We start from the raw sequence: 21,111 nt of genomic DNA, 5'->3' as shown, positions 1-21,111 counted from the left end.
TTACATCACAGGCTACCGGTCGGAGATCAGTGAGGAAGTCGAGAATGGGACATTCAACGGCCTGAAGGGATACGTCTGCTTCTGTACAGGGGATTACTGCAACGGCGCCGGAAATGGAGGAGCTAGCCTTATTCCGTATACAATTCTCTTTTTGTGTGTGCTAATATCATTTTACGGTATGTCGGTAATTTCGTTATAGGCTGTACAATAGTAGTCAGTAGATAGAACACACAAGTAACACACTCGCACACACACACGATGCAACACACACATGTATATACAAATCAAGAAAGAACTGTGTAGCACAGGTATTTCATTTAATTTCATTTTTATATCATTATAATAACCTATTTTCAAATGTCATTTTATTTCAGTATTTATGATGATGGTGTGAAACACTCCTGTGTTTCAAGAATGACAAGCAATTCGTCATATTATGAAACTGTATTTTCTATCGCGGGAAATGATCGATATTTCTGTTATCCGGTACTTTATGATGGATTGTTGAAACAGTATCAGTATTTTCGTACGTTTGAGTCTTGCATTGTTGATGACATGTAAATAAGAGGTCCTATCATATCTGCTTCTTCATTGAAGTGCTTGAGTAAAGGACGCTCTTCTTCCGTCCTCTCCTATCTAGAATAAGAAAACCCAAAGCAAAAAAAAAAATAAAATAAAAAGGAAATAGTATTTGTCAGCATCTCGGCCGTAATGCGCAAAAAGGTTGTATCTGAACATTGTTTATCATCCGTATTTCTTTTTTCAAAGTAGATGTGTGTCTTCCTCAGTGCTAGTTAAAAGGCAATGGTGAGTGGCTTAACACTGATGAAACTTGTTTTTTGTTCTGTCCAGTCTCACAAACCAGACAGTCGCATACACATTTGTAAACTGAATCATAAGTCGAATAGAATTTTTTTTGTGTGTGTGATTTTATATAAAAAGAAACTTTATTGAAATTAGATTATTGATGAATTTCAACCAATTGCAGTATTCCATATTATTTACCCCACCCCCCAAAGAACAACGACAACAAACAAACAAACATTAAAACTGTGTGACGCATCTGCAGATATTTGCCAGTATTGACCCTAAAAACCAAATAATATAGTTTGCAGATACATTCGTTGACGATGAATGGACTGTAAAAACCAAATGGTCTATATATTATAGATATACCCTGTTGCCTATTCCGTTTAACTTGTAACGAAAGTATAATAATTTTGAGAAAAAAAAACTGTGCATCTTATACACGAAAGTGATTATCTCGAAGAAAAGTATGAATCGCATGTCATAAAAGTTCTCCGAAAGGATAATTTCAATCATACCTTGATCTATCTATCAAATGTCTCTGTTGATAAAAAGTAAAAACTAAAACTTGAGAGTGAATGTTCTAGAAATGTGTATTTTGCAGATGGACACCTTTGACAATAAGTATTGTATTTTCAGAAAAAAAAATAACAATTGTATCGTCAGAATATAACAATTGTACTTTCAGAATATAGAAATTGCATTTCGGAATATAACAATTATATTTCAAAACATAACAATTGTATTTTCAAAATATAACAATTGTCTTTTCAGAATGCAACAATCGTATTTTCTGAATATAACAGTTGCATTTTCAGAATGGAACAGTTGCAATTTTATAATATAACAATTGTATTTTCAGAATATAACAAATTTATTTTTGAATACAACAATGGTATTTTCAGAATATAACAACCGTAATGATAACAATAACAATAAGGTCTTCTTTGTGCAGGGAAGCCTCTGCAGTGTTGCCACTGTTCTACCAGAGGGCCCTGCCATTATTATTACCCTAGTCCTGACAGGTACCCATTTATACACCTGGGTCGAGAGGGACATGGTGGGTAAAAACATCTTGTCCAAGGACGTAAGCACTGGGCGGGTATCGAACTCCAATTGAGAGTCGGGAGTGTATCCACTATGTCCCAGCGCTTTCATATCGTATTCATATCGTATTTACAGAATATAACAGTTTGATGTTTAGAAAATAGCAACTGTATTTTTAGAATATAACAATTGTATTTTCATAATATTCTGAATTGAGAATATAGTGCATGTATTTTCAAAATATAACAATTACATTTTCGACCTAGCCATGCAAGAGAAAGAAATAGATGTTTTGTTTCGTCGCATTTCAAATACATTATGAATATTTCATATTTGTGTAAACAGTTATTTCCATACCATGTCAACCAAATTTCCCTTTTCACGTTACACTGACAGGGCGTTTCGCAGAACGCAACTCTATGTTTGTGGTAGCCTAAGAACAATTCTGTAATAAAAGAGTCAATTAAACCTTGTTGTTCAAATCTAATACTCGTATGCTTTAAAGACACTCCTAACTTCATGATTTCATACACGAAGTAGATATGCTATATACCAACATGTAAGTTTACGCGAACATATCTTTTTCAGGCAACAACGTTATCCTGAAGTTGTTTCAGGTTTAAAAATGTCCGCTATTATTGCTATCATAGCTTGGGGACGAAGTATTTAAATACAAGCAAACATTTTACTCGTATACTCTAGTATTCACGGTATTGAACGTATGTTGCGACACGGATTGTCGCCCCTACACGGATTGTCGCCTCCTGCTCGGGGCGACAATCCGTGATGGGCGTTGGCGGCACGGATTGTCGCCCCCTACACGGATTGTCGCCTGCCCTCGAAGCACATAACTTACATGGCTACATCCATGCAAACATGCCATGTAAAAAGTCATGGTGAGGTTTCAAGGAAGTGTGTATGTGCGCGTGCACATGATAATTTAGTGTCCGTTTGTGCGTGTGCGTGTGTGTGTGTGTGTGTGTGTGTGATGGAAGAATGTGTTTATTATGTCAGTTTTTTGCGTATGTGATTTTTAGCTGCGCGTGGGGAGGGATACCTAGTAAGCTGTTGCTGGCATAAACATTGATATTGATTTTATCAGCAGCTTTGAATTTGATGAGTTTGTTTGGCAGATTTGTATATGAATTCGGAGTGGAGCTTGCGTGCGGGCGGATGCTGCTTTTCTGCATACGGTCCATTATGTCTTATTTATCAACATTGGGAAATCGTTTCATCAGGAAGGATGTGGTATCGGTTCGGGTGTGCGTCGGTATGTGGGAAGGGGGTTACATTTCGTTATTGCAAAAGTTTGTTATTCTGAAGGCTCATTCGTCCGAAGGCTCATTCGTCCGAAGGGTCATTATTCCGAAGGTTCGTTATTCCGAATTTCATTTTTGGATCAACGAACCACTAGGTATAGGGAATTGTGTGTTTCGGATAAATGAAGCCTCGGAAAAAACGAAACTTCGGAATAACGAACCTTAGTGTGTGTGTGTGTGTGTGTGTGTGTGTGTGTGTGTGTGTGTATGTATGTATGTATTTGGGTCGGTGAATGTGGGTGTGGGATGATTTAGGTTTTGTTTAATCAGGGGTTGGTGGGTTGGGGATTGGATTTGAAGAAGGATAGTTATAAATGGTATGACGGATGTTGGTAGGATTTAATATTTAGGATAGATGTAGGCCCTAGATTTGTTTCGGTTTGGGAGGGGAGGGGGTGGTGGGGTTTTTTATGAGTGATTTCATTCTAGATTTGTGTAATATATTTGTGTTTTTTTTTATGTATATGCCCTTTTAAGTAAGAAGGTGTTACATGATCCAAACCAATATATTCAAGGAATATAGGTTTTAGGGCCCTATACATGTCAAAACTTTCTCGTGAAGGAATTATTAGTAGGGTTGGTCTATAATGGAGTTATCTATGTTGAAGTGAGATTATTTGTGGTATAAATTGACAAATGGATTTGCTTTTGTTTCGAATTGCCATTTGTAACTTTTTTGTTCATGTTGCACCCAGAACGGGTCTATTTATGAATGATTTGAATGAAATCAATAAATATCAAGGAAAAAAGTGTTGAGTTGATTTGTTTGCATTATGAGGTTTGTTTGAGTGTTTGTTGGTGTTTGTTTGTATTACGTATGTATTAGCGGTGTGCAATGGCAGTTCGTTTGTGCTGAAATCAAGTAACGATTGACAAATTTTTTACGGCGTGTGGAAATTATTCGCTCATGCATAAAGCATGCCAAACCTATTCTGGGACAAAGAATAGTGGTATGGACGTTATAGTTTATAAGACTGATGGAAGAAAATGACTGCAGGAAAAATGAACACAGACAAATAACATTTGTATGTATGTATTTTCTCTCGGTCTCTCTCTCGCCTAGCCCGCCTCACCGCTGATATTTGGTTGACACACCCATACTATTTTTAGATCAACGCTGGTGTGAATTTTTTAAACACGTGCTCATACACTCTGAAGGCGTTTGTATTGCCACAGTAGCGCCACTATATTCCACATACACACGTAAACATACAGGCACACGTATACACACAGACAAACAAACCACTACCACTATACAACCACCACACATGCACAGTTTCTACATATTGTATTATTATACTCCAAACACACACACAAACACACACACACACACAACAAATCATACACATCACATATCATGCAGCTCACAATACACACACACACACACACACACACACACACACACACACACACGCACACACACACACACATACGCATAACTTACCAGTCATACCCATCCCACCAAAGCTTAACACTGGAGGAACCACCCCGAGCCCGGGCGACAATCCTTGACGGGGCGACAATCCGTGTCGCAACAAATTTTTTGCCAACACGGATTGTCGCCTTCGAGGTCAAAAAGTGGGAACTGCACAAGCGTCACGGATTGTCGCCAGGCGACAATCCGTGTAGGGGGCGACAATCCGTGCCGCCAGCCCCCGTCACGGATTGTCGCCCCGAGCAGGAGGCGACAATCCGTGTAGGGGCGACAATCCGTGTCGCAACAAACGTACATGTCAGTAGCTGGAGCATTAAAATGGTGGCTATCTGCCTGTTTTGGTTTTCACAATTAATCTAATTATGTATCAAATTTTACAGCTATCATAACGAAGATGTAGATTTCTGAGTAAAATGGGGATAAAACAATATTTTTTGTTTATTTTCATTTTTCTCTTCTTTGTAACTAAAATACACATTTCCAATGATGAAGCAGAAAAAAAAAAAGTTATATAAATGTTATCCTCACTTCACATGCATGCAATCATTGCAGTCTAGGTAATGTCGTCCCCTACCCCCATTTCAGTGTGTTCTATTATCACGAATTATCTCTTGTTTACTTGCATGTATCTTACATAAGTATAAGTTCCCTGTATGTGTGCCCAGGGATATTGCACGTAATACATTATGTATATATGGAGAGTTTAAATGCAAAAACAGAATTTGAGTACTTAATCCACACTCTGTGTTGAGTGGGGGTCATTTGAAGTTATAAGACACTGTAAACACTGCATAACTGAAGAGCAGGCACTCACAAGATTCGAGTTTATTTGCATATTTGTTTAATCAAAGTGGTGTTTAAAAACAAACCAAAAATAAAAGGGAAGGTTCTATGTTCTGGGTTTTGTTTGATATATCATTTCCTACCCAAATCTACACTGCTAATAGCTGTATCGTGAAATGATAATCTGATTATGATTTTAGATTTGATTCCACCGTTTGCACATGCATTTAATCTTATGGCACTATACGATATGTTTGAGATAAGACCTTCCTTCATTGGGTCTTGGTAATATCTTCGCTAAGGACAATAACAATTGATATTCATATCTGTGCAAAACGCATACATTTCGACAAAGACACTTTTAGCCATGTAAACTTGAGTAGGTTAGGCCTTTAGACCCTTGTGTTCGGTACAAACTCCCAAGCTCTATGCGCAATGAAAAAAGCGACTTGCATTGCAAGGAATGAGAGCAGAAGAAATGTGAAACTTAAGATACGAAAAGCTTTGTAGAAAAGACATCACACTTTACTATCATATATTGTTGACAATATTGTGGGAAAAGTAATATGAGTAGGGCCTACTCGCTTCCCATGTGTATTGACTGTAAATTACCTCCAGTGATTTTGACGTCAATTCTTTTGACAACCTTATTATCATTAATTAAGCATATTATTGCATGTGTTCTTCTACAGCTAACGTGCGACACGCATATGTATTATCTCAATGTTATGTATGTATCTTGTATCATGTATGTTAATGAAAGATTATTATACTCGCATAGAATTACTATATTTAAAGCCATGATTAGCAACATTTCAGTGTGAGACGTAAGGCTCACAGTCATGAAAATGTTTAAGAAAAAAATGTTTCTTTATACCTCAGTGTATGATAATGAGATGTCAAAGAATCTAGAGTATAGCTTCGTGCAAATTTACATTATAATAAAGAATTTTTATATGAAAAGGAAAGACAACTTTTACGAATTATTGCTTCATTCTCCATGCAGTCTTAAGTGAGAGGATAAGACAACGATGAACCAGGGAAAACAATAGCTATCTTGTTCTATAACATTATGGACGAAACCAAGGTAAGGGTATAGCCTTTGTGAGACGTAGAAATGGGGTTTCACTTTTTTTGATAATTCACATTACACACGCACACACACACGCTCACACGCACGCACGCGCGCACACACACACACACACACACACACGTGTACCCACATAATATGCATACATAATAATTACCAAATCCAACCTTTCAACAACGAAGCAAAAAACTGCTGACAAACCAACGAAAACTGAGGATGTTGTCCTCTGTATTCATTCCCATAATGTTTCGAAGCCTGCCAAATAACATTGTCACAAATGGTTGATAGCATTCACGGGAATGGGTACTTTTGATGAATTTCCATAGACTATTAGATCCTTTACAAATACGATGCAAAGATGGATAAATAGCTATCTAAATATTGATACATATCTATGGAAATTGTATGTATTGTTATTATTATTGAATATGTAGACCATGCATAATAAAGAGATGCATGACAAAGGATGCATTACAATACCAATAAGTAAATTCGGAGTGAGCTCATGGGCACATTGGTGCGAATGACCTTTCTGTTTTTGTCAGTCGGTTAGGGGCACTTCACTCGTTTACAGAGCGACAAATTGGGAGTTTTCGCAAGCACGACGCAGTCGGTAGTTGAGCGTGCCGTGTGCAAAATTTGATTCTGCGCATGATCAAATCCTAGAAACGTCCCGTCCTGGAGAAAACGAGTACGGTACTCGGCCAAAATAGCGTCCAGTCCTGATGCTAGGCAGGAGTGAGCTAGCCAGCCAGCCAGCCAGCCAATCAGCGATCTTGTCCCCACGCTTCCGTCCGAAAGCGAAACTGTTTAGATATGGGGACGGGAGTCCGAGTACGGGGACTGTCACAGCTGATTCAATTTGCTTCCGCGTATTCTCGGTCTTCCCGTCGCGTAGCGAAAACTCCCTAATGCATAAGCTTGCGCGACATAACAATATATGGAACTCATCAGTCATGTTGAAGCTGAGGATGAACTTGCGTAGACCAGATGACCAGAATGATCCGTCAATTCACACTTGGGAAAGCATCCGTTTCATTATTTTGCTTTGAGTGTATTAACAATCTCTTTCTATTGACATCGCCAAATACCACTTTTGCTGTCAGGTGGATATGCTGCCAAGCAACATTCATGATTACATGAACGATCATTACATCACAGATGCTAATCCCTGTGAATTTAACAACCAACATGCCTGTTGGTATGAATGACCTTTTTTTTCTGCTCATGCTCAAAGTGGAACTCCGAACTGGCGCTTAAGAATCGTGCACTTACCGTCAAAGTCAACAATTAGACAAACAGAATAGATTCACCTAAACACAATAGCATTGGTTTCTGTAACATGGCTGACAAGTGACAACAGCACCACAATACGAATTCTTAATAATTTTTTTGTAGGAAATATATAATAACAATGATAATATTAATGAGATGATTAATAATCAATGAGAGAGAGAGAGAGAGAGAGAGAGAGAGAGAGTATGTAGGCTGTATATTATGTGCAAAACATTGCAACAGGGAAGACAAATAAGGGGAAAAAACTAACAAGCAACACATACTTCATTATTAACACGATTTCCCCGAACATTATTTCCTGCAGTCATGTACTACAAAGTAGGTGTTGCAAAAAATAAAAAATAAAAAATATTTCCCACTTTTGACTCTAAATAGTTCGAAAACTATACATCAGATAACACTGTCATTTATATGAGTAGGAGCTAAAAAAAAAAGTGTGCAATTTAGTTGGAGGGGATTTGAATATGATAGCATGAATCAGTTTCTTTTAATTCATGATTAATTTTAAAGTTAAGTTCCAGATTTTGGTTCAACTTTGAACCCTCTGTACAAAATTATTGAACTTTGCACAAGAACCAATGATGTGTTTGTGAGTGTGTGCTTACAATCACCCTGAACAATAGATATGAATGCCACGGATACCACCTTTTCAGAGATCTGCTGACTAGGCTTCTGGACTCTTGCTCCAGGACACATGAATGCTTTATCAACAATTCATGATGGATTGCCCTGGGCACTGCTATAGTCTGAATTCATGATAAAGGGTAAAATGCATGAACATGAAAAGCACATGCTTTCATGTGCTTGCATACACTACGTTTTAGGATGAATAAAGACTAGCTGTGACAGTGGAATTTCTCATGAATGTGTAATAGAGTATTCCAATCCTGGCCATTGTTCAGGACCAATGTCAAGGTTTAACTACACACTCCTATACACACCATTTGACCACTGTGCAAAATTAAAATTTTGTACAGGGGTTTGAAACAGAGCAAAACGTGAAACCTAACTTCAGAATGAATCTTGTATTTAATGAAACTGATTTATGCTATCATTTCTAAAGTACCTCCAACAGAATTGTACACTATTCAGCTATTACTCATATCAATGTCAATTTTATCTGATATATAGTTGTTGAACTATTAAGGATCAAAAGTGGGAAATGTTTTTGTAACATCTAGTATTTAATTCCCAATGTGAGAGGGACAAATACGTTTTCAGTTTAGATTTGAATGGTTCTATAGACATATAGATGGTAGTTGGCGTATTTGTGTAGGTAATTGATTTGGTCCTATAACTGAGAAAGCACAACCCCCTACCCATGTTTTATTCCGGCGCTTAAAGTAACAGTGCATCTGATGACGAACGTGAAATCCTGTCGGGTTGTTTTTGGGAATAGAGTCACGCAGGTATGCGTTGTAATGAGAGTGAGCTGAATGATGTACTATTAAATGACAGAATTTTTTTCCAACTGCAGCCAATGTGAGAAACTGAGCATTGGTGATATGGAATCAAACTTTTTAATGAAACTTAGCAAACGGGCGGCAGAATTTTGCAATCATTGAAGTTTTATGACGTATTTCTTTTGATGATTACAAAGCAGTGAATTCGAAAAATCAAACGAGAAGAAATCAAAGCATGAATCAACATCTCAGCTGCTGATTAGACAAAAATGTTCTAATGAAACCTACATCATGCAACTGACATTCCGCTGAACGTGAATTAGACGACTTCGAAAAGAGAGGGATTTACCATTAAATCAATAAAATAACGCCTTGATTTGCTTCTTTTGTTTGCATTTCCTTCAGTACTTCAGCAGCCATTTTGTCATCTTAACGAGTGTGAGTTCATAGAGTTACTAAAACAGATATGTTGCTGAGTACACAAGCATCGTGACGATCACGCTGGATGTTACATCCACTATGAATTATGTTGAAAACCACATGATTAACACGCAAAACCATGTTATTAAGTTGCTTGGTAACCACAAGGGGGCGCTATTGCACAAATTCTCGGTGCAGTCGCACGCTTCCCCGAAGCCTGACATAATGCGAAGTTGCCGCTGTCGGATGTAGGACGCGAGAGCCGAGTGTTCGGAAATGGTCGCTTCATTCACTGGCCGACATCGGGTAAAACTCGGTCCGCAGTCGTAGAAGTTGATGAACTGTGTCTCATTCTGCCCTGCACAGATTGAATACGAGCAAAATAAAAGGGAAATGTACGGGAGTCACGAAGCAGGATGGTGGAATATTCACCTATAGTAAAGTTATAATGGACCTTGCATCACAAAACAAACCAGAAGGGAGTCTCCAGGCATGGATTTTTAGTTAAGAGCAGACTCTGAAAGAGAAGACTTAAAGCTTTAAAATGATGTATAACTTCAAACAAACTATCCTAACCTATCAAAACATTGAAATAAAAACACAAACTCTGGAAAAGTGTGTATTGCAAAAAGAGGCTATCAGGTAAAGGGTTCAAGCGCTTAATCTACCCAAGCTGTGCCCTGTGCAATAAATGGGGCAAAAAAAGAGAAATTAATATTAATGAAAAGGGGACTCTACGATATACCTATTCACAACATTAAACACACGAAGCGTTCTTGTAAGACGAATAGATGGAACACTATTTCCACTTGTTTTATGAACGCAAACACAAGGATAAAGTCAAGGAAGTAGATTTGCTATTTCAGAAAATAAAATAAAAATGGGATAGACAAGATTGACCAGTTTACTATCTTTAGCCCTCACGTACAATCAGGGAGTGCAGCTTTTTGTTGGTTTTGTAACGCATGGTCACATAATAAAAGATTTCTTATTTCTACATGATTGAATGATTGTTGTACCTTCTTTCCCGCAAGAAACGATGTCATAAATAATGATATTGATTAGAACATTGGTCTTTACACAGGTTACCCTATTCATTGTAGCCTTTTGACAAGGCCTTGTGGCTGAAGATTGAGACTAACTCGCCACACCGAGTACTGCGAGAAACGGGTGAACGCGAGAACGAAACCTGACATGAATTTCTTATCTCGCAGTTAGTCTCTTTTTCAGCCACGAGGCCTTCCCAAAGGGTTATATTCATTACGGCTGTCACCGCCCTACGAGAGGACCCTGCCCTTTTTGTTATCCTAGGTTACACAGGCCTGGGTTGTCTGATACTATGAGTGGTTCACAATATGCAAACTTTGCTTTTTAGTGACCTCTCTATCATTTTTTTTTTCAACAAAAGTATGACTTTGTATCATCTTTTTTTTTTGTCAGTATGCGCTCTTATGTTTATCGATGGTTCATTTACCTATTGCAAAGGCAAATGTTTTTGTTTATGATGTAATACCTGATTTATCTTGTGTTATGTTTTGTTGGGAGAAAGAAGAATGAAAATTAATGAATTGAATTGAATTGATATTCATTATGATACATCTACTGCTGCGTCGAGAGGAATATGATGGGTAAAACATCTTGTCTCAGAAAGTTAGTATATAGGCATTTGGTGAGAGTCGAGCTTGGGGCATGTTATAAACAATCACTCTGGTAAAAAGAAAAGCACAATAAGCGAAAGTTTTCTATTAAAATAAAAAACATATACATAGAAATTAGAGAGGGAGACAGAGGGAGAGGAAGAGAATACCTTGTCTTCAAAAGAAACAATGAGTGAAGTCGAGGATAAGACAGAGTGGGTAATCTTTGTCGTTTTAGTTCCTACAGCTATGTTTTCTTTAATCATTTCTGCTGGTGGTCCGCGCGCGCTCACCTTTTTCACTCACAAAATGTAAACTTGTAAATGTAAATGTAAATGTAAACTTACACAAAGTGGCGTGGTTTACGAGGGATATGCTTGTCTGTCCGAATGTCAACAGCATTTTTAACAATGAATATTGTACAAAAAATAGATTAAGAGATCCATAATGTCTGTAGACTGAGGGGCAATTGTTAACATTCCATTTTTCATAGTTCAATATGAAGTCCAATGTTCTGACTTATTTCTGCTAAATTCACATGACTTTAAGGTAGGAATTAATCTCCTCAAAACTATACAAAGCGCGTTGTTTCACTATTCCTGTTTTTCTACTCTTCTGAATAAATTAAAACATTGGGAAAAGCTGTTGCACACTCAAGCTGATATTAATGCGGCGTAATTCATCAAACGCAAACGTCGAACTAATTTCCTGAAGTGCCATGGTTTTTGTGTCTGTTTTAGGAGATGATTCTCCCTCCACTATTTATACCCGATTCTACAATAATCCCAAATATCATTTGCCCTTACAATGTCTGTCGGGTTGCCACCTCCCAAACACTGGCATAAAATTCCACTTTATTTATTCTTTTTTTCAACTTGAATAATTTGATATGATGATGTGCTACAAGACAACCTGGTATTATAGGGGTGTTTCGTTGGTAGAGTAGGATACCCGATGTCTTAAAACCAGCCAGTCGGTATTCCGTGACTTCGCTTTGTGGTATGAAATTTTCACTAATGCCAACCATAAGAGAACTAACCTTGCGTCGTGAGGTGAGTTGTCTTTATGTGATATCGCGAGCACCCTCCCAGTGACGAACAGTCCACCGAGCCACAGTCCGCGTCAAAATCAACGGCCGCATCGCTGCGGTTGTTCATCAAGAGGCACGAGTAACAGTACTGTGACTCTCCTATGTACAACATTATGTAAAAACAAGTACAAACTAAGCGAACATTCAGAGAGTAGAGCACGTAAATGAAGCTCAATTTCTCCCATATTGGGATCTTCATATTTTACCATCATTATTATGATTTATACAATAAATGATAACTTTATTTTTTACATCCATCCGTAAAGCAACTAAATAACTATCGACGGAGATAAAGGGACGGCGAAAATTCAGCTTTTGGCGTGGGTTTCAGCATTCTACTAAAAATTGGTGTTTCTATTTTTCCACCAAAAAGGTACTTCAGTGGCAAGGCTGTAGAAATCCTTCGTTAAACAAACTATCGTGGTGTTCGTAATCTTCTTTATTATGATTCTTTTTATTCAAGTAGTCACGACGTGTGCATACTAAGAGACGATGACAAAGTTGACATTGATAATAATATCAGAGATAGTTATGATAGACAATCTGACAGATACTGTCAAACAGTTATAGTGAAGACCTTCATCTTCTCGCAAGTGTGATAAGAAAGAAAGAAAACAAAACTGATGAACAGGCAAATCATCATCAGGAAGCAAAACCAGTACTGATTTATCACAATATTTTGTATGATGATCACAAAGCATAGAGACCAAAGAGAAACACGCATTTTACAATCGTACCGACTTGACAGTGTCTTTATGTACACATCAAGAATGAATTAGAAACAGGATTAGACGAAGCTATAATTATGTTTACGAGGTTACCGATTGTATGGGCGTGCTGAAGACGCATGCTATGTTGTTAGAATGGAGACATACTGTAACCGGAGTGTCAAGCTAACAAATGCTCTGTTCATGAAACATATTATCAATTCAGACCCTACAGTGGTACATAGACGGACTTTGACCGTTTAATGATACCATGCAGTACCTTTGTGCGAAAAGCAGGAAGTGTCGGAAAGATTTTGCCTACAGAGAGGGCAAATCTTGTTGTGGTTTGTCGAATTGACTCATATCCTGATCAGCGTCTATTGCATAGGAAAACGGCCTGAGTCGTCAAATGCAAACTGCAGAAAACTGGTATCACAAAGCGTTAAATAATAATATTTGCTAAAATCGAGTATCTCGTCTCTTTTTAATATAGACATGGCGCTTTGAATAATACGAGGCGCACACCATATCCCTCTCAGAAATGAAAATAGAACAAAATTACATTCAATTATCATCGTGTTTAACGACGGTGATCCTGACATTACTAGGAAATTAGATAAATTAATAATCATAATTATCATCACCCTAAATCATTGCTGTTATTACGTAAGGGGAAGAGGAACTACAGATGGAATATAGAATCACTCACCCCTGGTGAACAGGCAGGTAAAGGCGGTGAGAAAAAAGACAAGTTTTGCAGCCATATCTGGAGGGGAAAAAAAGAGAAAGCTTGATTACGATAGAAAATAAGGGAACATTCGAAGAGTTTGTTAGCAAAAACTGATAAGTTCATATTGAGATTTTGGAGAAATGGAGATTTTGGGATTAAAGGATTAAAGGTCAAGAATGAGATTAAAGGTCAAGAAAAATAAAGAGAATAATGAGAAAAGTTTTGCTCCTTTTGACCATAACTTAAAAAATGTACCTTTATATGTAGTGACCAATATATCATTTAAAAGATATTATTTTTTACTTTATCACAGAAACCGTACTTCAAAATCTTCAAAAATGGACTTATCGGTTTTTGCAAACAAACTCTTCCAACGGCAGCTGGGACCTCTAGCTATCATATCACGAATTTCCAACTAAATTAGCGTATTTGTCTTTTCATTTTTCAGCGTTTGTTTACGGACACCTTCGTATATTTATTTGTAGATAAATGTTAACAATGCTAATGTCATTTATGAATGACGAAATGATCACATGATAAATAATCAGATTAGACCGTAGTAGATGATACATTCAATGCAAAAACTCTTTCAGTGAAATAGATTGTGATTAGTGCAGAGGACGTGACTATCATGAGTTTTTGCTTGGGGCGATAGTGGATCAGAATCACAGATATTGTATGGATACAGTAGTCTCAGAAAAATAAACAGCACCATGATAAGTTAGTTTGGTTTCATTCCTGCGTTTTCAAACATTTCCATACAATACAAAATCATGATGATTATTTTTTTTCTAACATCACTGACGACAGAATAATTATACAATGTAAGCAGAGCTTGCAAATTTGTTAACAACGACAAAATAATCAATGTAAAACAAAGGCATCTTCATGAAGGTAAGAGTGCAATCAGACATCACATCGTACACCTATACAGCACGATGCCCCTTTGCACAATTATTGCTGCCACCAACATTGTCACGTACAGTGACCCCACAATAATAGTTAATTGTCAAAAAGAGTAAAATGTATGTCGTCATTTTTTTCTCTCTCTCTTCATTGAATATAGCCTACAACAATAAACAAAGATGCAAAGACTGTAATTAGTATAATAGCTTGTTTACAATTCTGACAATTGTTTTCAATATCTTCATGTCCAAATAAAGCCACGAATAGCAACACTTACCTGGGTGGATGACCCAAGAATAAAACACTTGATACTAAAAGCGTCGTGAGTGAGGCCGAGTTGGTGTTCATTCGACTGATTCACCCAAAGTAATGTGAAGGATTCTCCCCAAATCGTTGTACACTGGTCTGGCGGGTCTCTTAGTGTATAATACTAGAAATATAATCCACGTCTACAGGTCACTTTCTCATGAACGATGACCCGGAAGGAAAGGTTATCCGAGACGGGAAGTGAGAGCGTTTACAGATAATGCTATGCTATGTATAAACAGCGAACCTTCCGGTATGGTTTCCTGATTGGTTAGATATTAACACAGGGAAAGCTGCCAACACAATACCATTGCAATCAAAACAATTCGAAATGCATTGTATATAATACATTATGTACAGTTCTCCTCTGCCCCAACACACACACACTTTTTCTCTCTCTCTTTCTATATGTGACCGCCAAGCTCGAAACCTACAAAAAGTCGCTGGTAAGGATTCTCTGTAATGGACGAGAATGTGTCATGTGGGTTGACCAATAGATGTCTTACCTGAGAAGATACAGTAATATTTTGCCACGTACTGTCAAAATTTGGCAGCTTAAAAAACAAAGCTGAAATCGAGATCTTAGCTTATCTCGGGACCATTAAATTCTACTAATGCTTCTCCACACTCCGCCTGGGTCGAACAAAATCTTTAAATCCCCACCCCTTGCTATGAAATTTCACCTCTTAAATATATTATCATTTCAATGACTTGTGAATGGCATAGGATGCGACAAACTTTACAAATTATCATTTTAAAGCGTAGAACTTACCTCGCAGAAAAACGGAAATTATTTTTGGTCTACTTTTTGTGAGTTTTGAGCTTGGTGGTCACAATCGTCTTTCTTCTCTTCTTGCTCTCCCCCCCCCCGCCTCTCTCCCTCTCTCTTTCCCTCTCTCTCTCTCTCTCTCTCTCTCTCTCTCTTTCACACACACATAGACACACACATAGACACACACAAACACACACTCTCTCAATTATCCTATCTTTACTCTACGTGTAATCGGTCACTGTTCGTAGAAAGGACATGTTGTATACATAGCAATTGTCTTCTTATCTTCATTATCGAAATTCTATTTATTTCCAAAAACATCCTTAGAGCCTGAAAAAAGTACGAATTTATCCCCTTGAATAAAGATTAAAAGAGAAACAGCACACAGCATTTTGGCATTGTTCCTACATTTTCCACACTTTATATGCTGGATATTGCTTATTCATCAATAGTAATTTAGTCTACATAATATATACCCACTTGGACTTTATGTATGATTTCTGCGCGCGCATGATGTAACGTTCAGTTGCATGGCGCCTAATTAAACACACACACGCACACACCAGGAAAAACACACACCCATGTAGTCCCGAATACAAAGATAATTTGTATAACCATTTAGATATTAAGTGAACCATTCAAGTATGTTTCCTCTTCATACTGATCATCCGTTCCCAACGATATTCAAATCCTTTTATTTTCATCTATTATAATCTATGCAGTTATTTTGTTATTCATCTATACTTTGTCTTACTTTGTCTCGCAAAGATTACTAAAGAATAACAAAATCATGAAACCACCCAAACGCAAACAGACCTAAACACGCAGTATTAGCATAGTCTATAGTAGCATGTTAAAGCTTTAAAAAATACAGTCAAGAGGTGGATATTGTTCATTTTATATCTGATCAGGGCGTGATTTATTTGACACCATCGATATGAATGACAAAGACTATCAAAAAGTATAATGCAAAGCAGATCTTTCGTACGAACGGGAAAATAATAATAATAACAATAATAATAATAATAAATATCATTTATAAAGCGCTTATTACGATGTTTCTAAGCGCTGAAGAAAAATTAGGAAAAATAGATTCAATCATGGAACATATAAAGATTGAGATACGATGAAACGCAATACAATATACAAAATACATAAGATAAATATTGTAAGTTATAACGTATAGAACGAACTTAACATATATACAGACTGCATATAATAAATCAATACAAATTACATGGCATGAGAGAACAGATGAGTTTTCAGTGATGATTTGAAGGAGTCTACTGTTTGAGCTTCACGGACGTGGATGGGCAAGTTGTTCCATAGTGTGGGTGCAATAACACTGAAGGCACGGTTGCCATAACGGGTACGGGTGCGCGGTGCCGATGTGAGTTGAAGATGTGCAGTGGAGTGAGAACGAAGGCGTCTGGTTGTTGAGGAAGTAGATAGATAGTCCGGAGGGAAACCAGATGATGAAGATAGGATGGTGCTAAGTTGTGGACAATCTTGTAGGTGAGGAGTAGAACTTTGAAGATGATGCGGTCATGAATTTGTAGCCAGTGCAGTGATCTGATGACAGGTGTGATATGTTCATGCTTCTTCGTGCGTGTGATGAGACGTGCAGCGGTGTTCTGGATGCGTTGTAGCGGAGCAAGACAGGAGCGAGGAAGACCAGCGAGGAGGCTGTTGCAATAGTCTAAGTGTGAAGACACAAATGCATGTACCAGCTTTTCTGTAGATGACTCATTAAGGAATCTCCTTATTTTCCCGATCCTAGCAATGCCAAAGGAAGCCGATCTGCAGACATTTCGAATGTGGTTAGTGAGAGTGAGATGCTTGTCGAGGGTAACACCAAGATCCCTCACACAGTCAGAGGAAGAAACGCATTCTCCAGCCATATCCAAAGAAGGTTGAAATCCCGGTTGCTGCCTAAGGAGATGAGACGAATGTAAGAGTGCTGGTTTTATGGTGTTGGTAGCGTGGTGTGCACTCTCAACTGTAGTATATGATGTCAAGCCACAATCGAACATTAGTCCATGCAGGAGACAAGGTGGTGGTTCCAAGATATACAATTTAGTTTATTAGATATAATAATCAGGAATTCCAGAATGGTGCATAATATTGACGAGGGAATATTGTCGGTAGTATATATAAAGAATACTGTTCCACTCCTTCTTGGCACATGACCGAACAGAGTCGGGGCCGGAGTAAGATTGATTCCTCAACTCCAGAAGCATAAGATATATAGGGACATGGATAGAAGTTAAGAGATTAGTAGGAGAGGATCTATGATGTGGGGATTATAGGTTCATTGAACAGTACCGTGTAAGGGACTGGTGGTGGGAATTGTAAACACAGTTAGTCTGAATTTACTTAAACTTGATTGAGGACAAAGGGAAGGATTAACTATTGAGTAGAGATTAACCAAAGTAATAACAAAGATGGTTGGGTTCTGAATGGAAGTTTCATTGGAGGTTTGATGGTCTTGTTAATAAAAGGATATGAGACTATAAAGCTGGGAAGTGTACATAGGGTTTTGGATTGGACTGGTCGTATATTTAGACAGTATAATTGGGGCAGGAAATGGGGATAAATTCTTAACTTGGTCAATCAAGAGACACTTATAAATTACATGAGATTTGTTCTGTTTTAAGATATAAACTCCCTACTTCTCCATCTTACACGAACAACAACTCAGTTTTGGCTTCATTTAGTTTGAGATGGTTGCGGGAAGACCATGACTTAATATCAAGGAAGCAATCATGAAGTTTCTGCATGGAAGCAGCCCGATGGTCGTCATCAGCGTTCATTATGACATACAACTGAGTGTCGTCCGCGTAGATTGCGTGCTGCACTCCATGGTGTGAGCCAATGATGTGGCTCAACGGACCAGTGTAAAGGGAGAACAACAATGGTCCTACGACGGAACCCTGCGGGACGCCACAATAAAGAGGAAATGACCTGGAGTCCACGCCGTTCACAACGATCTTCTGACTACGATCAGCGAGGTAGGATTCGATCCAGCGAAGCACAGATCCATCCATCCCATAGTGCTCTTTTAGGCAGTTGATGAGGTTGGTGTGGTCTACAGTATCGAAGGCCGACGAGTAATCCAAAAGAATGAGGGCAGCTTCAAGACCCTTGTCAACGGCAAGCAGAAGATCATTCACTACCTTTACTAAGGCAGTCTCAGTAGAGTGACACTTCCGGTACGCAGATTGATGTTGAGGAAACAGGTTGTTTGTTTCAAGGTATGATATGAGTTGATCTGACACAATATTCTCGAGAACCTTGCTGATGAAAGGCAAATTTGCGACTGGTCTATAATTCCTTAAGTCATTCTTGTCAAGCGAAGACTTTTTGAGGAGCGGTATGATGAGCGATGTCTTAAATGCACATGGAACTTCCCCGGATGATAAGGAAAGATTAACAATCCTTGTGATGAAATGAATGAGTTCATCAGTACATGACTTCACGAGTCTAGAAGGAATAGGGTCAAGGCCACATGTCTTCGGTTTAATAATTGTCATGATCTGTTTGACTTCAGAGAGAGAGACAGGCTGGAAATCGCAGAAACCAATGCTCTTGACCTGAGGCAGTGAACGTGATTCCACGCTGGATGGCAACTCGTCAGTTGGTGGGACATCTATCGCCGAAATAGTTCTGCTAACTTTGTCACTGAAGTATTGCCCAAAATCATTGGCAAGATCAGCATCAGACAAATGATCTGGAAAAACAGATTCGTGGTTAGAGCAGGTAAGTCTCTTAACAATTCTGAATAGCTCCTTGCAATCCGCAGAAGCAATCACACCAGTCCAATGTTTGGACTTGGATTCGTTCAGGGCTGCATAGTATGAGTTACATTGCTGGCGATAGATGTCTTTATCAACTGAAAGGCCAGATTTCCGCATCTTACGCTCGGCACGCCGTCTGTTCTGTTTAGCTCTCCTTAATTCCTGCGTGTACCATGGTGCTGATGGCCTAGTTGTCACCGTCTTATTCTGTAAGGGCGCATGTTTGTCCAAGAGTGTAGTCATTGTACGATTGTAAAGATCCACAGCATCAGAAGGACACATAGCTGCCGACGATGATAAAGCAGACTCACGAATATCCTGCTTGAATGATGATATATCAATATCTCGAAGCTTTCTGAAAGATACGTGTTTCGTACCGTTACGATGCCCCATCATGTTGACAGTGATGACGACCGCAGAATGATCCGAAGGGAGACCGGTTTGAAGGGTGAGACTAGAGACAATATCATCCACCTTCCTGGTCATTACTAAGTCCAGTGTGTGCCCCGCGATGTGGGTAGGGCCTGCTACATGTTGATGGAAGCCAAGCGAATCAATGGAAGACATGAATGACTGAGCTGGGACATCCCTGTCATCGTCAACATGAAGATTGAAGTCTCCCAACAGGAGTGGTGCGTTATCCGCTATTACTGCTGATTCCAGCAGCGTGAGAAATTCCTGCAGGAACATGTTATATGTCAGTTTGTTCCTGGGCGAAGGTGGTGGTCTATAGACAGCGTAGCTTCTTAAAACCGATGCCGAAGAGAGTCGGATACTGAAATCCATGTGCTCAAAGCTCTTGAAATCAGTCATACCATGCACAGTAACATGAGCTGAGGAGCGATATATCGCACATATCCCTCCTCCTCTGGAGCTTTGTCGTGGGCACTGGAGTAAGGTGTAGTTCGGCAGAGTTGTTTTGATGTCCCCTAAGACGAGTTCATCTCTTTGGTTTCCTTGAAGCCACGATTCAGTCAACACCAAAACATCAAGGTCGCTCTCTATGATGAGATCACAAATACAAGTCGTCTTTCTAGACATCGAACGGGCGTTCCACAATCCAACGCGGCATTTACGTTGAGTTTGAAAAGTACTTTTGGGAAAAGCCTGACGGCGAAGATTAGGTTTGTCATGACAAATAGTTGCATGTAGATTTTTCTCAGCATGCTCGTTTCCAAGGGAAATAACACAAGGTGCAGCATATTTAGCAGCCTTCTGTCCGCCACGGCAGCCTCTCTTTGTACCGCGAGCAACGTTCAAGTTTTTCCAAAGCTGCCATTCACCGCGTGTGAAAGGCGGGGGATGACCATGAAAAGCGACTCTTCTTCCAACATTCAAAAGAGCTTCACGCGAGTACACAAGTCTAGTCATGGTCATGGTAAGTGCACACACGATCAAGGCGAAAGTTAATGTTGTAATCAGTGTACATGAAATGGCAGGTGTAAAGCCTTGGCTTCGACGAAAATTGAAGCAGGTTAGATACATCTTTCTCGATATTGTAAAACCACGGAACCGGTACAAACAGCACAACAGTCAAAATATGCAAACTGTGGTATCATACTCACG

At 38.7% G+C, this 21,111-nt stretch overlaps 2 protein-coding genes across 2 annotated transcripts; both read right to left on the bottom strand.

The window, feature by feature from the left end:
* Window positions 1-9,322: 9,322 nt before the first annotated feature.
* Window positions 9,323-15,023, bottom strand: LOC139722726 (uncharacterized). The gene is made up of 4 exons (XM_071634015.1): window positions 14,948-15,023; window positions 13,744-13,800; window positions 12,277-12,426; window positions 9,323-9,958 (listed from the first exon to the last, which is right to left on the bottom strand). Exons 2-4 carry the CDS (start codon window positions 13,796-13,798, stop codon window positions 9,705-9,707), a joined length of 459 nt encoding a protein of 152 aa, XP_071490116.1. The 5' UTR covers window positions 13,799-13,800; window positions 14,948-15,023; the 3' UTR covers window positions 9,323-9,704.
* A 2,008-nt stretch (window positions 15,024-17,031) lies between these two features.
* On the bottom strand, window positions 17,032-20,586 carry LOC139722694 (uncharacterized). Its single transcript, XM_071633988.1, has 3 exons — window positions 19,342-20,586; window positions 18,713-18,891; window positions 17,032-17,680 (listed from the first exon to the last, which is right to left on the bottom strand). Exons 1-3 carry the CDS (start codon window positions 20,584-20,586, stop codon window positions 17,032-17,034), a joined length of 2,073 nt encoding a protein of 690 aa, XP_071490089.1.
* Window positions 20,587-21,111: the final 525 nt, after the last annotated feature.

This window comes from Diadema antillarum, unplaced genomic scaffold, assembly GCF_040938485.1.
Source record: "Diadema antillarum isolate AM-2024a unplaced genomic scaffold, OU_Dant_1.0 scf00000170, whole genome shotgun sequence".
Classification (NCBI taxonomy): Eukaryota; Metazoa; Echinodermata; class Echinoidea; order Diadematoida; family Diadematidae; genus Diadema; species Diadema antillarum.
This window is presented reverse-complemented; position numbering and strand designations above follow the sequence as displayed.